Source organism: Onychostruthus taczanowskii, unplaced genomic scaffold (assembly GCF_017590055.1).
Source record: "Onychostruthus taczanowskii isolate IOZ18803 unplaced genomic scaffold, ASM1759005v1 scaffold2, whole genome shotgun sequence".
NCBI classification, from domain to species: Eukaryota; Metazoa; Chordata; class Aves; order Passeriformes; family Passeridae; genus Onychostruthus; species Onychostruthus taczanowskii.
Genome location: NW_024499239.1, coordinates 7,069,449 through 7,082,932, shown reverse-complemented (window position 1 = coordinate 7,082,932; position 13,484 = coordinate 7,069,449). Strand labels below are relative to the sequence as shown.

Here is a 13,484-nt window from a genome sequence, read left to right as displayed (position 1 = left end):
GACAGCTTGAACTTTAGCTTTTAAAGGTGAAAAAATATAAAGGAAATGATGTGATCTATTTTGATTGCAGTTGCATGTCTTTGCTGAGGAGTGGCTTTGGGAGGAGGGAAATAGTTGTTATTGTTGTGTAACTCAGAAGGAGCATACCCTCTTTGTATTTAAGGGTTGCCTCTCACACAAAATCGCTCTCCTCTGTCTGTTGAAGGGAAGTGCTGTGTGCTGAATCACTTCTCAGTGCTCTTTGAATGTTAAGGTTGAATTGTGTTGCATGAAAAGCAAGGGCTGTGTATTTCAAGATTAGATTGTAATCTTATCTGCAAGTAAGCAGAGGTAGTCTGATTTAAATACTGTAAATCTTTAAGATGGAAGGCTTAACTAACTAATGTTTTGCTAATGAGACTAATAAATATGTATTTCTTAGAAGGTTGTGAGCTCCAGTAATAACCAGGTCAAGGGACAGCACTTGGTTATACTACGTAACTGTTCTGTGATACTGGGCAAATTGCTTGTCCTCATTTACTACTAGTGGATCAGTGCAAATCAGCCTAAAGGAATCTGTCTCCTCAGCCTCAAATCTTAAAAGCCATGAAGTCTGTATTGCATCTCGCTCTTGGTTAGCAAGTTGTAACTAGTGTGTAAAACTCTATTAGGCTATAGAACATTAATGAGAAAGGTTTCTTGATGACAAACAAACTATAGCACCAGCAGAACTGTACTCCTCACTGGTTCCAAGTCCACTGTAAAACAGAGAACAGAAATTTTTGGGTCACTGAGAACTTCCAGAATATCTTCAAAAAGTATTTTGGCAAGTGAAGCACTGATAGTTAATTTTTTATCTGTTGCTCAGTGAAGAACACTGTAAAGCTGCCAAAAGCAATACTGTCTTTCTAGACAGGCTTTTTGTGACTTACCGGAAAATTACCAGGGTACCTAATGAAAGAAATGTAATGGTATACAAGCTTTCTCTTCATTCCCTGTCAGTCTGTCGTGCTCTCATTGCAGCTGACTTCAACAAGTAGATGAAAATCTAAGTCTCTGACAACTTCAGCAGACAAGAAATAAATTATAGCTGTCTTGGTTTGTGAAGATGGTAGAAGTCATGGTTTTTAGTCAGGTTTTATCTGATTTGTTGAAGTTTTGGGGAAAAGCAAACTTATCTCTGTTTTCATCCACAGGACAGTACTCACTGCAAGTGGCATTAACTGGCAACTCATAGCCAGACATTTATGTGGGTGATGTCCATGTGAATGTGGAATAGCTGTGCTTAACTTCCATGTGACTGTTTCAGGGTTTTTCTCTCCTGTTGTATTTTGTGAGGAAGACTGAAAGCGAGCTTGGGCTCTGAGGGATGGCAGCAGCTACAGGACTGGAAACTGCTGTCAGGAGTGGGGACACAGTCAGCATGCCTTGAATGTCCCAAACATATCTCAGACTACCTTCTGGCTTTGCAGGTGTTTTGCAAAAGGGAATGGAGAAGTTACCATGCCAGAGTCCATTCCCCAGAGAGACTGGTCTATGCAAAAGGGTGCAGGGGGAATCTCTGTCTCTGTAGCAGGATTGTTTGACCCTTATACACAGTAATGCCAGGCCCACCTCCACTTGATCCCAATCTCGATGTCCTAGACAGCCTACAGACACAAGCAGACATCACTACCCTGGTTATAAATGATTCATTCACATATTTTAATAAGTGAAAATGAATGCAATGCCAAAAGCTCAGGCTCTTGGGATGAATGGGTTGTGGAGCAGTGCAGATGTGTATGCCTGCCACAGGAACCTGCAAGCCTTACACCTGCCTCTCTGGGAGTGTTTGTGCTGTGCCACTTCGATCTGGCCTCAGTACAACTTCATAGCTTGACGCACTCATCTGAGGAGCTGAGGGGCATATTTAAACAATGCAGGATGCCATAAAGCAACAAGTCAACAGATGAGAGCAACACAAGCCCTTTATTCTTTCTGGCTGTTCGAAAGCCCACTTGTGCAGTTGCCCAGACAGTGGTGACTCTAATTGCTCACCCAGCTGTGCTGAGAAGCCAGTGACTATGACTTCTGTTTGTCTGAAATGAGTTCATGTTTTTTTAGCATAGCTGTCTGACATCAGTGCAGATGGTGATTTCAGCAGGGATATAATAGCTATATAGGCAGAGGCAGTTCTTTCTCTGTTCATGCTTTGTGAATTAAATTCTCGTATGAAAAGACTGAAGAGTTCCTGCATGGGTGGGCAAATATGCCTTCCTGGGGTCATGGTTGAAAGCTATATAATGCAGGAATACAACACCAGTAGCATGAATATCACTGGAAATCCCCTATTGCTGCTCCAGCACATGTTCATTTTTTTTTTTTTTTCCCTTGTTACATAGCTTTCATGTTTAGGTTTGACCCAGATATCATAAGAAGCTAGAGGATTAATCAGAAATAAATTAGATCTGGTTGTTGCAATGCTTAGGTGTTCCTATTCTATGGATTCAGACATCTGAATGAAGGTTGACTGCCAAAAAAAGTGCATATCCCATCTCTCTGTCTGCCCTGCTGGTTTGGGCATTTCTGTTGTGTTTTTTGAAAGAGCAGGTAAGGAAATCAAGGTTGCTTTTATTTCTAACCATGCAACAATTGCTATTAATAAGTTTAAAAATTATTACAAGAAGAAAAAATGCATGTCTTGCTGCAACCTTGACCAGCTGTTTCTGCTCTAATATCCTTGCAAATGTGTTTTCAATTTTTTTGCCCTTCTCCTTGCTGCCCACCTCCCCATGTCGAGCTCTGCTACTGCAGGATTCCTTCCTTCATGTTGGGTATTCAGTAGTTAAATAAATCTCTGTAGGGATGTGAGACTTCAAAAATTTGAGTTAATTGCTTGTTTTGATATGATTGTCCAAACAGGCGATATATCCAATATTTCTCTAAGAACTTCTGACATGCAATTGGAATCGTATTTTCTCTCAAGCTTTCTCTGGAACCAAGTAATCCAGTCACCCTCAAAGTTTGTATTAGTAGTAACGAGATTCTAATGTCAGGAACAGGACCAGACCATAAAGAAGAATAACAACAACAATTTGGATATGGATCCTGGGCAAAAGACCTTAAAGGATGAACTAAAACTGAATATCCAGTTGGATATTAGCAGAAATTATTTGCAGTAGAGTCTAACAAGGTTATGATTGTGTGTAATACCTTGAGTTCTGTATGTAGAACATTTTAGCTGTGTGTCTGGTTTATGTATGTATTAAAATCAATTTAGAGCAGTACATGCAGGCAAAATAAATCTGATTTTTCTCATGAATGAAAGTTCTAACAAATATTTCACTGCATATTATGTATCATGCACATATAAAAATGAAAAAGGACTAACTGTTTGTGGTTAAAGATGGATGTCACTTTCCTGTGCAGTTCTGGAAAGCAACTTATGAGCACTTTCCTAAGATCTTCTTAGTTTTTTAGAGAGTTATTTTATCTATTAGCACATGGCATTATGTAACTTCGTAAAATGTGTAGAAACTATGATTATTCTTTGAAACTATGCTTATTCTTCGACTCTGAAACTTTTGTGTTGTTTTTTGAAAGAGGAGATACAAAGATGTTCTACTGTTTTTAAGTAATCTTGGTAAAATTGTATATGTACAGTGAACTAAAATAAAGTTGTACACTTTTTCTCCTGTAGGACAACATATAGAAAAGTCACTTCTCTTCTGCTGTGCATACTTGGAATATATGCTCTTAAAACACACAAGAAAGTTTTTAGATTTTACTTTTAAATAAAAAAGATGAGAAATTAGTCATGCACATAGATTATTTTAATAGTATTTAAAGAAAATATGAAGAGTGGCTATAAATCTGAGCGAACTGAAAGTGATTAAGACCAAGAATTGCTTAATGGAATTTATCATTTATTCTGTCAAGGGAATTATTTTCTTCCACAAGTAAGAAAACCCTTAGCTTGTGTTCTTCATGTTGATGGTGATGAATGAGCTGCATTTTCTCAAAGAGCAGTTTCTTTGGATGTGCATCCTGGTTCTGGTGCATCTGACCAAGCTTTGAGCTGACATAACTGCAGTTTTCAACAAGGGCTGGCTATGTGCCAGATATGTACAAGTGTAATGCTGTGGAATAATAAAACTTCTGTGCTCTGAGTCAGTGATACTGTGAGGTATGTAGAACAGCCTTTGCTGTATATATGGTGTTTCAGTCATTCTTCTTGCAAGTTAATGTCACTTATGTCATCTGGTAGGGGAGAACAGATAGTCTTTGTAGATTTTGGGATTTTTCAGATATATCATTCTAATTGTCTGTTAGTATTATGGGTCTGGCATCAGTTCAGCATTTGGCTGTGTAGTGAACAGTGGAGAAGTGAGTGGATGCCCAGACCTTATGCTTAATTAGTATTTTGCTTGACTTTCCTATTCTTGGAAACTAAGAAGGTATTTGAGTTTCACAGGCATATTTCAAGTTTTGAATGTAACCCATGCTTTGAGGTGTGAAGGAATTGGTGTTTTCCTGTGGTTTTCAGGCTCTGTGCTGTAAAGCCAAAACATTATCAGCATCATGAATTTGGCATGTCTCCAGGTTTGAGAGATGGGCCCCAAGGCTCATTAAGCATTAAGATTTAGGTTCATCTGAGGACATTTGAAACAGTTTTATATGAATACAGAGTCCTTAATCTGTAAATTTTATTGCTGTTTCATAATGAAGAGCTATTTATTAATATGGTTTAGATAAGGGGCCAAAGGTAACATAATGCTAACCCTGTGATGACAAGAGGGAATTGACAGTGAGGGGGGTGCTTGAACAGACAGAATAACCTGTCCTTGTATTTATGTTTTTAAAAAAATGCATTTCAGCAGACTGAATAGTAGAGGTTTTTCACTGATGCTTGGTTATTGACAGTGCAGGAGATTGTGGAACACTGATCCACTCAAAGGAGTGTTGCTCAAATGTAAGGCAAGGTAATCCTTTGAGAAGTTTCAGCTTTTCAAGAGCGTATATTTAAGAAAGCATATTTAGCAGTTTTAGAAAGCACATCCATGGCCATTGCTATTCAGTGTAAAAACTATGCATGAATTGTAAATTTATAGGTGCATGAGATGCTGTTCACATCTTCAGTCCTTGTGATTGTAGGTTTTGTATAAATAGCTTGTGAAGTTACATTCTTCCCTGTTGTCTTTCTTGAGCTGTTTGCAAGGCCTCTATTTTGTTCATATTTTTAGTTTTTAGCAGAGCAAGACTAATGCAGTCTTGTGTTTGGAATATTGTTTTCTCAATACTACATATTTGCATAGGTCTTTATTAACTTTTTACATATTAGACTGGACTGTGAGCCCTTTATAAGACAAAGTCAGTTCTGTCCTGCTTGTTATAAAAACACCTTGTTCATCTGATTCTAAATAAATGATGTCAGTGGCATCATTAGCAATCACTCAGGAATGTTTTCCCAAAAATATTTTTGTGACCTCAGGAACATGTTTATATTTTGAAACTTCTTAGCCATGTCTTTTGCAACAAAATATTTTGACTTTTCATTATTCACTGTTTCAAGGTGATTTGTTCATCTTTAAGACTAGTAGTGGATTTTTCTGTCCTTTTAAAATATTTGGGGGCATTTTGGAGCTGCCACTAGAGCATGAGTTAAAAATATGTGGATACTGAAGCTGTCTTAGGCTAATAATTATCAAGTGCTGAAAGACTGCTTGTTTGAATGTAAGTCTTTAAAACTTAATTTGAAGAGAGAAATGTCTCTGTGAAAGTTTACTGTGGATAGAATTTCCTGAATTCTCAAATATGAAATGCCCCTTGACTTTTAGATCAGATCATTAGTCAGCTTTTCTTTTTAGGAATATGATCTGTTACTTGAGCAAAGAGCACTGTTGGTTACCTCTCCCTCCAGCCTGGATTGATCTGTGAACACACATCACTTCAGCATTACTTTTCTTCTTATTCTCTGAAAATGCTTCTCTTCCACTTCCTACTAGAATTTAGGTCTTTTTGGAGGCTGGGTTTTGTCAGCCATCCTCTGAATATTTTTTAACTGACGCTTTCTTGCAAGAATTTCATGGGCAGTTTATTGGTGCTTTTCATTAGATCTTTTATCAACTGTTGCCTGAAACGCCTTCTCTTCCTGGCAGAAGCTTTTCAAATTCTTAACTCATGATAAAAAACCCCAGAAAGGTCTAATAAATTAGTCACACAGTGGCTAGCACTGATTTCAGCTCGTCTGTCCAGCTGTGGAGATACCTTATCTCCTGGGATGCCAAGCCCTGGGGACAGCATGAGTAGAGCAATTGATTCTTCAGTACCTATGAGAGCTGGTTTTTATCAGGGGAGGAAGTGACCTAGCTTCTCCCTATGCATGGGACTAGAGCAGTTTTCCACTTCCATCATGCCCTGTTGTTTCCATAATGTAAGACAGGTCTAAGGTTTTAGCTTCTATGCAGTGTCTTACTGTGCTTCATTTAACAGGTAGCTACTGGAGAGTCCAAGCCAACACCTGGCACAGGGGGAAGGGAGGATGAGTGTCCGGTTTCTCCAGGGGAGATTAGATTGGATATTAGAAAAAATTTTGTCATCGAAAAGGTTGTAAGGCACTGTAACAGGCTGCCCAGGAAGTGATCGAGTTACCATCCCCAGCAGTGCTGGCTTAACAGTTGGACTTGGTGATCTTTGGGGTCTTTTCCAACCTTGATTACTCTATGTTGGACTGAAAATTACAAGACAACTTTGAGAAAAATAGAGGATTGTTCTGACTCAGGACAGGTGCATAAATGCTGGGGGTGGTGGGCAGAAATACCGACAGAGAGCTTGAAGGGTCTGAGAGTAGGTTGTGTGTATGTAGAGACTTGAGTTTTGTGGATGGAGCCTGAAGATTCTTAGTTGTATCCTGGTTTGGGTTAATGTCTTTTGGGTGTTTGGTGGGATTGTTGGGATCACTCAAAATGAGCCAAAGATTAGGATCTGGACTGGGGTAGAGGGCACAGGCTGGAGCTGCAGATGCAGTTGGGGCTGCCAGAGGAAGATATGTGGTGCAGATTTTCTCTCCTGAAAACTCTTTAGACTAGGACATGGCTGGGGACAGGAAATCCAGGGCAGCCATGTCCCTTGGTTAGGATTGGTGGGGAAAAAAGCATGGGACTGCAGTTGTCAGGGGCTTCTAGGAGAAGGTGTGAGTTAGTGGGTTTCATTCACCTGCAGAGTCTGTCCCTTGGGCCACGGCTGAGGATCTCGTGCCAGGTCCCTAATGCAAAATGGTGATTGGTCTTGTTTGCCCAGTATTTCAACAGAAACTCACCAGAGCTGATAAAACTTTACATACCAAGACACATGCTCTATGAAAGTCTAAATTGGCACGGAAAATTTAGTTTGTTTATACAGCCTATGTCACAAGAGGTGTAGTTAGTGGATTTTTGAGACGCGGGGATGGATTGTAACTGTGAGAGTGAAGAAGACCATTGAGACCCTGCACAAACAGCACAACTTTTCAGCTGGCTTGGTAGCAGAGCAAACTTAAACCACTCAATGTTTTGGCAACTGGATTGTTGCTCTAGATGAGGCAATAATTCAGAAGCAGTCAGTCTGCTCTGGAAGAAACCTCCCTTTGACATATTCTGCAGCAAGCAAGTCCTGAGGGCTTTGGTGCCAGACTGCTTAGAAATGTTTCCAATAGGAGACAAACTTTTTAATAATAATTTTAATTTCTTCCTCAGGGTTTTCCATCTTGCCCCATCCTATTTCCTCTCTCTTCAGCCTCCAAGTGGTGACCTAAAATGTTGTTTGTTACTTACTCCTTTCCTTCCTCTCAATTTATCCTTCTCCTGTGTTTCACAGGGAAGTCTGAACAAGCCATTTTGAAGATTTATTTAGAATGGGTTTTGGCATTTGAGGTTTCCAATAAAAGCTCTTTATTTTGCCTTCTATTATTGCCTGTGACTTTTAATCTGCATCTGCAATATTGGTTGTGGTGCTGATACATTCACATTTGAGTAATAAAGAAAATGGGATGCTTCAGCTAATATATTCTTTTTTTCCTGAAACAGCATAGGATGACTGAGGACTGAAATCACAAGAGGGCTACAGTATTTGGAAAGAAGTCCTCTGGCAAAAAAAAAAAACACAAACAAACAAAAGAAAACCCAAAAAAACAACAACAAAACAAACAAACAAAAAAACAACAACAACAACAACAACAAAAATTAAATTGCCTGGTGGAGCAGCTAAATGGAAAATAGTAGTTTTATAAAGTTGCTGCTCTGTGAGGTTGAAAAGTACCATAGTATCTTCTGGGGGAAGAAAAAGTAATTTTTTTTCCATCTGTGGAATAAAATAATGGTTCTAGAAGACAGGCAATTCTTTTATTGGTGTTCTCTTCATGTAATGGGGAAAAGTGATATTTTTGTAAATAAAAGTATATTAATTAATTTGTTTTTAGGACATTACTGTTAGATTGTAACTTAAGCAGAAGACGAATAGTACAGCCATCTGTATGAGCTTGGGTTATGGAGTTTTTAACTTCAAGAATATTAAAAAAATACCCACAACTCCCAAAAGTATCATTCATATTTGTTTTGATGCTACTCCCAATACATAATGGTGTTGGAGATGTAGGAACTTCAAGAACCAAGTGATTGCAGAAAACCAACCTATATACTGTTTCAGGGAGACACAAAGGAAAAGAGGTGAGGAAAAGTGATCACTTCAATGTTCATAAAATCAGATGTTCACTCCAGGAGGGATGAACACCTTCATGAACTTGCAAACTGCCACAGTCCTAAGGAATTAAGCAACAAATAATGTGCTACAATGGAGAGATGGCTCGTGGTAGATCTCTGAGCAGTGGCACACTTCCTGTTATCCTAACTCAGAAGCAGGGAGCAGGAAACCATCAAAGACTGTTAGCTATAGTGGAAAGGAATATTCTTTTCATTTGGATAAACTTCTCAGCCAGACCTCTCAAATATTAAGTATGAATAATTTTACTACCACAGGAGTCTGCTCTTGAATGGAGACCGTGTCAGCCCAAAATTAGGTTCCTATATTCCATAGAGCTATTCTAATTTTCAGAAAGTTTTAAATTTAAGCAGACATCATTTTTTCTCTTCAAAGATCTTGAATTTTAAGTCCATTTCTTGAATTGATGATTTTCTTCTTAGTGGATGGAACTGGTTGAATTTTTCTTTGGATAAAAGGCATTATGGTTTTCTCTTGGGGAAAGGGTGGTGAAGACACAGTGTTTGTTGCAACAGGATTTTACAATTAAAATTCCCAACTTTTAGAGGCTTGGTCATTTTTTTGAGTATTGTAACAATGAGCCATGTCAGCACATCTCATAGCATGCTCATGGGTGGTGAGGAACTTGAATTTGGGGGGTTGCTAATCTTTGGACACTGAACAATGTTCAGCTGTGGTATCACTGGCCTAATGGTGTTTTCATGATGAGACGGGGGGGTTATGAATTCCCTTTTTATTTGTCTTCTCTCATTTATGATTTATGGGGCCCTTCATTCAACACAATATATGGAAGGATGACATTTAATTTCATCTTAAGATGAAAAAAAAAAATAGGCCACCCATAAAGTGTACATACTTTCTCACTTTCCTGCAGTACAGAAACTAGCAGACCTGGATGCCTTCTAGGTTTCTGCTCTCAGACCCTTACCTTACACAGGTAAGGCAGGCTGATGTGTCAAAATTCACCCAGAATCTGCCTGGGTCACTGATGTGGTCTAGATCAATTTAGAATTTAAAATAAATACTATTGAGTTACTGTGCTGTGGATATTCATCCTCATCTTTCTTCATTTCAGTGATCAAATTTGGGTGTCCATGTATGTTTTCAGAAGGGAGAAAGGGGAAATTCTTTTTTTCCAGTCACACTGAAATCCTTATGTGCTGGGGGAAAATGTTTGATAATTTGGATTTTGTGACTTACCACTCATAAAATACTCCTTTTTCATAACAGGTTGCTGAATGCGATAAAGCCAGGATTGGTAAAAAAGATCAATAGACTACCAACCCCCATTGCAGGTTTGGTGAGTATATCAAATGGAGGAAAATATTTCAGTGCTGCTTTTTACACCTTGACATTGACTATGGGATTCAGATAGCAGTTATTTTTGTAATTTGAACTCTTCTAGCCTAATAAACTCAAACAGTCCCTCTGAAATTGGAATGCTCTGTGTAGTGACCTTAAGATCTTTCAGTCTTTTCTTTTTCCAGAAGTAGGCAGTATTCAAGTGTCAGGGTATATTTTTAGAGGAAGATGATCTTCTTGGTTATATATCACCTCTCAGTTGTGGCACTAGCTGTAGAAAAATTGGAATGCATGCATTAGAAGCCACCACCACAAAAAGATAGTTTTTGGAAAGGAAGAAAACTGTACTTGTATATTTTGTCTCATTTACCCTTTCCCCAAAATACCACAGTCTGCAGATAACATTCATTCTGGGGCTATCTGGGGAACTGTTTCATGTTGACTTTAAGGGCAGAGCAAAATTTGGCCATACTCTGTTGTAAGCAAGGATGACCACAGAGGATGTGCTGACAGCTCCTGGGCTGTCAGGAGCACTGGGTACTCCGGGGGTCACCTCAAGTGGTGGCACAGTCCCGTGCTTGCTGTTGGGGCAGAAGGTGGGTGCTTGTTGGGTCTAACAGGATTAGATACATAGAAATATGGCTATATTGAGTTTACCTTCAGCTGTAATTGGGAATAAAAGGGTCCTTGAGCATGTGGAAAGTGGCCATCCCCTATTTAGACTCATCATGTGGATATGTGGTTCATTTGTGTTCTGGCACTGTCCACATTGCGGCCTATACAAGATTCAGAATACATTACTTGTTAATAGCTGAAGTTAACATTCCTTTGTATAAACAGCATTAAAATGTTTTGGTGTATCAGAAAACATGTTACATTTGCTGTTAAAGTAGCTCTACAGTGTTGTTGCATAGCCTTTGAGGCTGGGTCTTTCAGCATGTAGATTGACAAGGATATTTCTGCATGAATAGCATTTGGTTTTAGAATCTCGTTTTTGATCCCCACCACCCTTTCTCTAAAGTTTCCCTGAGTGCCTATCTTTTGCCCTAAAACCCATCTAGTTTTCTTCCTTTGCTGTCCTATTTGAAAGGAATATTTGATATAAACAGCTGAAAAAAGTACCAGTAGTGCAGTTTTCTTTTCCTTGGCTGGCTTTCAGGAAAGACTCAATTTTTGTTATGACTGTTTTAAAAAGATGATATTGAATTACATTTGGTTTTTTCCCTATTCATATGTAAAATCCCAATGGTAAGGTGGTTATATTAGGAAGGACATAGAAAAAATTCATTATGTGTGTGTATTTTTCTCATTCCTTGAGATAAAGCTCTCTTGCAAGATGTGTATCTTCAAAGCATTATTAAAAATAAGTTTTCAGGCTACTAATGATACAGTGGATCTTTTTTTGTGTTGTAAAGTGACTTTATTATCTCTGTACCCATGTCCTCTGATTTCCTTTAGTAACTACTTTTCTTTTTCCTAATAAATAATTAGGCTATTTAAAAAGTTTACTATTTCTGAGTTCTTGAACATTACCAATGAATGTTTTAATATACTGTTCTGTGAATAAATCGCTCCCAACAAAACAATCAAAATTTTCCCTTGCTTTCCAAGACATCTGGTTCCCTACCTGCTGACTTTTGTTGCCATTTGTAGTTACAGTGGTGAGTAAGTGCCTGCTTTAAGGATTGTATGCAAATTTAAATGATCAAGTGCTCTATCTAGTCTGTTATGCTTATTTATGGTGTATCATTTAAAAGTACAGCCATCAGGGGTGTGTTTGAGCACAGGGTGTATCCTTTTCTTTTCACTAACCTGTACCATGCCTATGTGTCTGAAAAATAAATTAATAGTTCAGAAGCAGTTATATCTCCTAGGTAGTTGACCCTACATGTGAGACATTCCCTTATTGGTTGCTGATTTTTCTTTATTATCTTAGTTTTGGTTGGCTTGACGTACTAAGTAGTTACTTCTTTCCAGTTACTTCACCCCAGTGAGTGTGATTTCCTCAAGTACAAGTAGAAATGCTGTGAAAGCTTCAGTACCTTTTCTTCCTTGCATGAGATATGTGCTTTTAAATCCTAGATGCTTCTTCTGCCTAAAATGTGTAACGAATTACTGTAACAGAATTAATGTATTTCCTGTATCTGTTAGAAAAAGTTTTTATTTCACTAGGAGAGAGAGGTACGTTTTTTTTTATGCACAGTAAGAGCTAAAACTTATGAGTAGTTGTGGAGTATTCAAAGTGCGTTTTGTTTCATCCTTAACCTCCAGAGACACAAACAGTTATATATTACGTACCTCTACAAAATGTCTACTTGAGTCTAATTCTCCAGATGACAGTCTATTTTTCTCCTTAGTTACGGTAAGGAAAAATTAGGAAGTGTCCTTTATTGAAGGAAAATAACAATGAACTTGAAGCCCATATCAGACACACACTGAGGTGTTTGCTTTGAAGTATTATCAGGTGTAAAAATTTTGCCTATATTTCAAGTTTGAGTGACTTGTCACAACACTTCTGTAAGTATTATGTATAAATGGTTCAGTGTTGACAGACTGAATTCTTCAAATCTTTTCTGGCATTTAAAACCAGATGAATCTGCAGTTACTCTGAAATTCTCACCAGTGACTTGCTCATGTATTTTAAGAGGGAATAATTTATTTGCAGATCTTGCATACCAGAACACCAATCATTTAAGTAAAATTTATCGGTTATAGTGCTGTGGTGTTAAAGTAAGAACTCAAGGATCTGAACACCACCATACTTAGCACAGGCTGTACAAATACACAAAGATGATCTTTGTCTAGTTGCAAGTCTAAGTCCGGATGTGGATTGTATGCAGCATTACATATAGAATTACATATGTTCAGCTTGGCAGGCTTGTTTGTAACTTGCTTTGATCTCCAGAAGTGCCGACTGCTTCTGTTATCACAGCAGAAATGATACATTGCTTTAATGAAAGAAAATGTAGGACCACTGCTTTGGTATTCAGACTTACAGTATTAAATCTGATGAAGTGTTTTCTCATTCTTGTTCAGTATTCATTAATCCTGAAAGCTTATGCTCCCACCAAATAGCAAATTCACAAAGCATTCAAAGAACATATTAGGCCTAGGTAGAAGTAACAGAAAACATTTTCTCATGTAAAAAATTGATACTGAGCTTCTTTGTTCTAAGACTGTCAGGTTTCCAGCACCATCATTTAATGTATTTAATTGTAGAAGGCTGGAGAAGTGGGCTGAGTTATTAATAAAAAAAACCATCTGGAGCTGAAGAAGACTTGCAAAGATGTATTAGAGTACGATGAATATAATTGACTTTTACAAAACCAGCAATTTTTTCAGTGAGTTGCTGTTGGTTTCTGTCATTTTGTATGACATTCACAGTGAATACAACTAATTTTTAAGGTTTCTACTAATTGTAATTTTGTACCTCTGTACTTTATTATCTATTCTATGAAAAATTACCAGCA

The 13,484-nt window shown here is 38.0% G+C and overlaps 1 protein-coding gene across 4 annotated transcripts in view; it reads left to right on the top strand.

The window, feature by feature from the left end:
* The window catches only part of LIMCH1 (LIM and calponin homology domains 1), a 174,224-nt gene that overhangs the window by 64,625 nt on the left and 96,115 nt on the right, over positions 1 to 13,484 (top strand). For all 4 annotated transcript variants that reach the window (XM_041403125.1, XM_041403124.1, XM_041403123.1 and 1 more), the window contains exon 3: positions 9,943 to 10,012. In XM_041403125.1, the coding sequence (XP_041259059.1) occupies positions 9,943 to 10,012 (70 nt within the window). The remainder of the gene's footprint in view (positions 1 to 9,942; positions 10,013 to 13,484) is intronic.